The sequence below is a fragment of the Antennarius striatus genome, chromosome 14 (genome assembly GCF_040054535.1).
Source record: "Antennarius striatus isolate MH-2024 chromosome 14, ASM4005453v1, whole genome shotgun sequence".
Taxonomy (NCBI): Eukaryota; Metazoa; Chordata; class Actinopteri; order Lophiiformes; family Antennariidae; genus Antennarius; species Antennarius striatus.
In genome coordinates this window covers 15366423-15374095 of record NC_090789.1, presented here as the reverse complement: position 1 = coordinate 15374095, position 7673 = coordinate 15366423, and the positions used below count along the sequence as shown (strand labels likewise).

Genomic DNA, 7673 nt, shown 5'->3' with positions numbered 1-7673 from the left:
GTGATGTCACTTTATTTTGTGAGCTAAACACACATATCCACACTGCAAATATGGACTCTTATCACAGATTCATTCATTCATTAACATTATTAAGCTGAAACAATTCAGATCAATCCAAATTGACTTGATTTGATCCTCAACAATTAATCCAACAGCAGAAAACAAATGTTGAAAATTCAGTTCACCAATTTTATTCATTCAGAAATGTCCAGAATTAATGAATGGAATGTGTTTGGTGTCAGCAGGACAAAACAAGATACCAGTAGTCCCCAACTTACAAACATTCGACCTACAAACACTGAGATACCAACAAATGCATCCTGCCATATCCGACTATTCTACATATCCAACTACAGTTCCCCTTTCTACCACAATCCATGCTGTGCAGCACCACCGCATTTGCCTTTCTCTTGTTCTCATTTATTGTCTCTGAGCATCTCAGAACATAAGGCTTCATACCTTGACCACTTTACTATCTATCATGAATGATAAAGCAAAGGCTAGTGAAGATCGTGATAATGGTGACCATCTGTCTGATAACAACTCTGTCTCACACAATAATTCCCTCTTGCTCCTCCCTACATGCTACTGGTACAGTACCATGCAGTGGATTGTCAACATCAACAGGTGACTGGTTTTTGTTGTTGAATGCGTTTAAAAAACTGTGGAGTTTCTTGAAGACTTTGCTATTTCTCAAGGATAAAATTATAAGGAGCCATGTCTAACCACAAACTAATCCGAATTCAAAAAAGGTGCGTGAATCACGAGTGACGCTTGATAATAGATATCATTTTTTATTCTGTTTTAATGGTTTTAATGGTTTACAGTTATTATAAGAGTCCAGTATTTGTGGCGGGCTAACGTTAAGTCAAGTGAAATGACACAAACATTATTTTCCATGTTTTTTTTAACTGATGTATAACGACTTAACTCGAAACGACCTATACCTGTATTTTATTTTATTGAGTGTTTTACGCCCTGTAGTTGTTTCCAGTGAGTCTTACATTTTGAGGACTAGCTGTATTTGAAACCCTCTTTTGCTTTTTTAACATTACATACAGTTAACATTATGCAATACCAGATCTGGAAAAAAAATAGATAATTAATCCTAAAATGATCATCCAAAAGTATTAAATGAATCCCAAAAATGTCACGAATATGTTAAAAGTTTCTGGATCCATCCAAAATCAAATTGACTGTTTCTCAGACCACACCCAACCTTTTCTGATTTTTTCTTCTGGATCCATCTGTACCCGTCTGAGTAATTCTGTTAATAATCAAATAGAAACTGCAGATCAGCAAATATATTAATATACTTGTTAGTTGTAGTTCTAAATGGAATTAAAGTCGAGGAAGGACTCTCATCACAGGCTACATAACCGCTTAGGCCAAGCAATCCAACACATGTTTTAGGCTGTCCTGGACTTCATCCCACTGCTCCACAGATTAATAATATAAAAAGTGGAAAACCTTCAATCAAGCAACGCTAAAGAAGCTGGAAAATAATACCTACATTCATTCCTTTGTTTGTATCCATACAAACGTTAGCCGGTTCTTTCCTGGCCCATGCCCCATCCTTCTAATAAATTTCATGGAAATGTGTCTAGCAGCTTATGTATTATCCTGCTGAATATCTAACCTCCTTTGGGGACGCAACATAATATATTAAAAGTTGACAAAGGGTTCCACTCCAAACTGTATTTCAACTAGCTGTCAGTAAAAAAGTAAAATAAAATGTGTGAAGCTATTAATGGCTAAAATTTCCAAGCAGAGCTCAATGCAGAGAAATTTGGCATAATTGACATTTGTATAATTTTTTGACTCCAGCTAATCAGATATAATTATACTCTGTATTACAATATCGCCAGCACACAGCTCTGTAGAGCCAAAGTAGTTCTGACTCGTAAAATAAACAGACGGTTATGTTTCTGTCTCAAGTGGGAAGACCTTGGCTCTGTCACTAACTTTACTACTATGATAACATTTTTACTGTTTTCTGTCAGTTTACATATAAAATGATTAGTAATAATGAAAATAATGGTCTTTGGTTGTTGTTCTTTTATTTTTTATTTTGTCTCTTTTGCTTCAGCAGTGCTGCTCTGCTTTATAACCGTTAATGAAACTAAAAAAAGGGAAAGAACTGATTATGAAGAAAAACCAACCTCAATATTTTTGCTCAGACATTTAGCTTTGGAGAACACCACATGAGTCTCTAATTATCACAGTCATTTCACTTAATTCAAATTCTATCAAAGTAGAAGCACTTGATTACTGAGTGATTCAATTAGTCTTATTTTGCACTTATTGTACAAGAACAGTCATTGGACAGAGTCCTGAGAGGACCGGGACCAAACAACCACTTGGCCTCAATGAGGGAATCTCTCACCTCTCCAGAGGCTTTACACTGATAACCTCCTTATTCCAAACCATTCAGAGGATGACTCATCCATCCACAGTGCAGACCCCAGCACTATACCCCCTCCTCCCTCTGAATGAGAGGAACCTGGAAGGAAAGCTATAGTCAAGCAAACACAGACCCCTAGAGGACGTTGTCTGTTAGTGCTGAGAAAACACAAAGCTGTCTGAGGAGGCAAGGAACTGAACCTATCACTCAGAGCACGGTCACATCACATTTCTCATGACATCCCAGCAGCTGCAGGCTTCAAACAGCTAAACCAGAATGTCCACATCTGAACCAAAACATTACAAAGCTGCCTCTTATGCTACTCTGCTGGGTTGTGTCTGTCCTGACCTCCCTCCATTAACTTTGTTCCACTGTTCCCCTGCCAGTGGAAATTTTTAACAAGAGCATGAGATTAGGGGCCTTAGTGCTACACTATGTCACGATGCTAAGACTTTTCCATTTAAAGCATGCATGATGGCGCTTGTGCAACACACACACACACACACACACACACACACACACACACACACACACACATACACACACACACACACACACACACACACACACACACACACACACACACACACACACAGGAAAGGTTAATTTTCCACCATTGTTCACAGTAAAATGTCAGAATATGTGATGGAATGACATACAAACACTCTCTGGTTTGGACAACTGCACAGTGAGGGAAACGATAGGCTCAAAGTGTTAGTGTTTCTTTATTCCTACTCCCTTCTCTAGTCTAGATAATAAGGACAAAATCCCTTTCTGCCAGGAAAACTCTTTGTCTGCAGCACAGACCGCTGGCTCTCCAGGCTCAAACTTCAAGGACACCAACTAATGTTTCAAAAGGAGCTGACACAGCTCATCACAGAGCCCTTGTTTTAGCTGAGATTTAAAGTCCTTATCCTTTCATGTACACATTTTTGCATTTCTTCACGAGAATTGCAAGAAGGGTATAAGAATAGCAGATAAAGCCATCTTTGTTTGCTTTGAACACTGTTTTATCGCAGAAGAATCTGACTGGGAGAAACGTCTGGCCAGGGTATTTTGTATTATAACAATAATAATCACTGTCAGACTGACCTTTTTATAACTTTTATAGGCATAAATACTAAACAGTTTATTAGTGGGTACTCTCATAGCTCAGTATTCAACATCTACACCTTTATTTTCTTTAACTATGTCTGTTTGTCGTTACTGTGGTATGTTTACCAACTGTATATCAATATATGTCAATGACACACATGTGATAATAGCCGATTATGTGCATTATGCACGTGTCAGTAGTCCTGTATAGATGGCTCTTTTCTTTGTATGTTTGCCACTTCCCTACCGTGTAATTGTTCTTTATTCTTTATTTGCATTCACTCTACTTCAGGGCACACAGGGTATAATTTGTTATCAGAAATGAGTCACAAACACACTGGTTTTTGCATCTCTCAATCAGTCTCTTATTTATTGTTTACTTATAGCTTATTTTTTTCAAATTAAACCTCGTTTTACCGTCACCTTGACGTTTAACCTTTCCACCCTTGTGCGCTGTGTTCCTGTGTGCGCCGCTCAATCTCGCTGCTTTACTGCCACCTGCTGGACGAGAGATGAACCGGCAGCTCATCCACAGATCACGACTCTGACAGAGGGACGCGATCAATCACCCACCGTCTCCCCTCATCCACTATTTTGGAACCAAAGCATCTCAAAGTCCTCCTCTTCGCCTCTGCACTCTTACCAGTGGCCAACACTAACAAACATCATTGTCTGGGGACAAACCAAAGGATACAACTGCGCGGCGCTGCGGCAGGAGGCGGGAAAGCGGGTGGCTCCTATAAAGTAACGCGCTGCACATGTGGAGCCAGATTGACACAGACTGCGTCGAACCCTCAGGACGATCACCGACACACTTTTGCAGAGGAGTGATAAACTGGATGACTGGTTTTACATCACTTTTGGAGGATTATTACTTTTCTTGAGTGATATTTTGCCCTAGAAGAGCGTCTAAAATGGATATATACTTTTTGTTTTCCGTGTTATCAGTGATGTACTGCGGGATTTTGTCCACAGGTAACTTTGACCCACTTTCAACAGTCAAAACGAGCAATTTTACCGCTTGACTGTGTTTTAAAAGACAAAAGTCGTGTCAGATACAGTATATCACGTTTAAGGTACTAAAATGATTTAAAGACTGAATTCAATCTTTGCAAAGCGGGATCTCGCTGCAGTTCTTCTTACAACAAGCTCGCTTTATGCATTTTACAAGTAGAATAATGTTATATGTGTAACATAGTTGAATATGTAATAATAATAATAATAATAATAATAATAATAATAATAATAATAATTACACTTTAAATTGCAGTCCGTGCTGTACCTGTTAAAGAGACACCCACTGCCTCCACTGCCACCCAGGGGCGCCATGTGCGGACCAAACGCTGCTCCTGCGCCACTTTCCTGGACAAGGAGTGCGTCTACTTCTGCCACCTGGACATCATCTGGGTCAACACTCCTGAGTAAGTAGCCGCCGTCCCCTTAACCACCAGCAGCCTCGCTTCTGTATCTGCAGTGCAGAAGGCCATTCATTTATTTTTGGAAAAATTAAATTAAATCACAGCCCGTGACGAATGAGCCTGAAAAAGAAAAGTGCGCAACATGAAGCGAACAATTTGGAGAAATTAGTCGCTTTGTGTTGTGTGTGAGGTACCATGGAGCTCACCGACCTCATGAGTCTTACGTGTTACTTGTGTTTTCATAACTTGCGCGCATCTCCAGCCACACTGCGGTTGAACTTCACTGTGTTTTAACGCGTCCACTCATCCAGCTGCGCCTCTTCCGTTCAGGCGCGTTGTCTCCTACGGACTGGGGAACGCTCCCAGGGCGAAGCGCGCCGCCGCAGATACCATGGCAACCGGCGGAGGACCCCGGTGCCAGTGTTTTCGGGAAAATGACAGCACATGCAGAAACTTCTGTTGGTTGGAAAAATCCCTCAGGTGTGTAATTTACATTTTTATAAGATCATGAAAACATCTCGTGAACAAGCAATAAACCATCAATCATCAAAAAATGAATTGTCAGTCAGTTACTGTACTCTACCGCTTTTGGGCTTGTTTCCATCACATGTGAGAACAAGTTTGGTCTCTTTAATGTCCCTAAATGTCTCGAAACTGTTGGATGAATGATTGTAACGTGAGCCTCAGCTAATCGAGTGTTTTTGTGTACACTTTCGCCCACAGATATGAGACGCTGCCAGACAAGGTGATCCACTCTGCCGAGGGCGATGGTTGTATTGAGGCGCAGTGCAAACACAAACTGGCAGCCGACACGGGCAGGATTAAGAGGTAAGATAACCCACACAGAAAGAAACTGAAAACCACTCACTGTATTTGCAAAATATGCGGACATGGTAATTAGAACCTCACAAAAAACACAAGGCCTTTTATAAAGCAGTGTATCTCAGAGTGCAAAATGTTTACATGCTCAAAATCAGAGCCTGAGAGGAGGAAAAAACAGTTAAATAAGGCAGGATTTTCAAGATTAACCCTCAGAACTGGAATTTCCTGCATGATATGATGACATAGTTCCCTCGTGAATTTCATAAAAATTCGTGTGGAAGACACGCTCCCTTCTGTCGTGTAGCAATGAGAGTACTCTTGCGTCCCCCAATCGGATCCATCTATCATCATGTTTCACACACATTATATTTCGAACCGTACACTTCCATTTGTTCAAATCCCTTCAAAGAGCGATCTGCAAAAGCCTCTTGGCCCACTTTGCGTTTCTGACGTGAGTGACTGACAGCTCAAATCCACCCTGCTATAAGTTTACCTCTTACATAATTTGAGATCAGCAGTTCGGATGTCTGATTCCTTTCTGTCTTCTGTCTTTGTCTACAGGATGACTAATGGGGACAAGAAACGGGTGTCGCCTGTAGCCATCAGGTCTGCCTTGAAAACCCGCCTGCTGCTGGAGAAGTGGAGGATAAGACAACGCCACAGGGCGAGGGCATGGGAGAGCAAGAACGCAGCCTCCTAAAGAAGAACCATAACCCCCGCACCTTGTCGTACAGAAGGGGAAGGCATCTCATAAGCCCTTTCTAAAGCCTTCTACTGGGGGGGAGGGGTCCTGGAGAAGGCCACAGAGAGGACGAACAAGGCCAGAAGATGTACTCCATGTTGGCTTCATTGCGGCAGCGTCATGACATGTCTGCAGCAGAGCAGAGAGCATTTACAACCCGACCTGGTCGCACTTCATCAGACACATGAAGGAGGTCAAAGACGATACAGGAGGTCAGGTGAAAGTAGATAAGCTGAACAGAGGACTTGGCCCCCCCAGTCTGCAAAACCAAGGACACTGTAGACCTGGTCCCTGATACTCCACTGGATGACAGGAGACCACTTAGCATTTCAAATCTTACTGGAAGGATTTAACTTACATCTCAGACAAACCACTGCCGCATACGGATGAAGGCAGTCCTGCTTAAAATATTTCAAAATGCCGATATTTTCCTCACACAGTTACAAAACATTAATGGGATTATCAGGTGCCTTGTGAGCTTTACACAAGACACCTCTTACTATTTACTGCATTTTACATAACAGGTCATCTCCTCTATGTCAGGACACAGGTCACTGTAGCTATGCAGTACAGTAGCTGCTTTTTACTTGGATGCTATCACAGAGTAGGTAGCATTTATTATAAGTTAACTTTTCATTCAACATGTTTGTATTCTATTTATTCTTTATACATGATGTCATTTGATGGCCATATTGGTCCGTCACTCATTTGAATTGTCATTTCTGTGAAATGTTTTGTTACCTAACACCAGATTTTGGCCAAATGTAAATAAATTTTTACATTTATTTAAACACAGATCCTCCATCCTCATTGTTTTGTGTCCTGTGTTGTATTGAATGTTTGATCAGTTTGATGTATGAAGCTGTAACGACTCATAGTCCTGAGAAAATCACCTTGAGTTAAACACTTTAAACCTTTTCTGAGCACTGGGTTTTATGAATTAGAGACTTATCAGATGACGTCTGAGTTCAGAAGATTGTTGATGAGTGACTAAAAATATGAGTCAGGTGAGATGATAAGAACAAGTTGATATGGAAGAAAACAAGTGAAAGAACAAAAACCAACGCTGCCCTTCATCTCTGCCGAACTAGAGCGCCCTTTCAATTGTCTGAAAGGAGATGTGAGGTTTCTGTCAGCGTCTTGTGTTTCAAAGAAACCATCGCACTGTTTCCTTTCAGCTCTGTAATGATCT

The 7673-nt window shown here is 40.9% G+C and overlaps 1 protein-coding gene across 1 annotated transcript; it reads left to right on the top strand.

Moving 5' to 3' along the window:
• Window positions 1-3769: 3769 nt before the first annotated feature.
• edn1 (endothelin 1) lies at window positions 3770-7262 on the top strand. Its single transcript, XM_068333429.1, has 5 exons — window positions 3770-4474; window positions 4770-4920; window positions 5248-5397; window positions 5641-5745; window positions 6301-7262. Exons 1-5 carry the CDS (start codon window positions 4414-4416, stop codon window positions 6437-6439), a joined length of 606 nt encoding a protein of 201 aa, XP_068189530.1. The 5' UTR covers window positions 3770-4413; the 3' UTR covers window positions 6440-7262.
• Window positions 7263-7673: the final 411 nt, after the last annotated feature.

Excerpts from the sequence above, each read along its gene's own strand:
- edn1 (XM_068333429.1), top strand. The coding sequence starts at position 4,414 with ATGGATATATACTTTTTGTTTTCCGTGTTATCAGTGATGTACTGCGGG. Across the intron at positions 4,475-4,769 it reads CTGCGGGATTTTGTCCACAG|TCCGTGCTGTACCTGTTAAA; the intron begins GTAACTTTGACC and ends TTTAAATTGCAG. Across the intron at positions 5,746-6,300 it reads GACACGGGCAGGATTAAGAG|GATGACTAATGGGGACAAGA; the intron begins GTAAGATAACCC and ends CTTTGTCTACAG.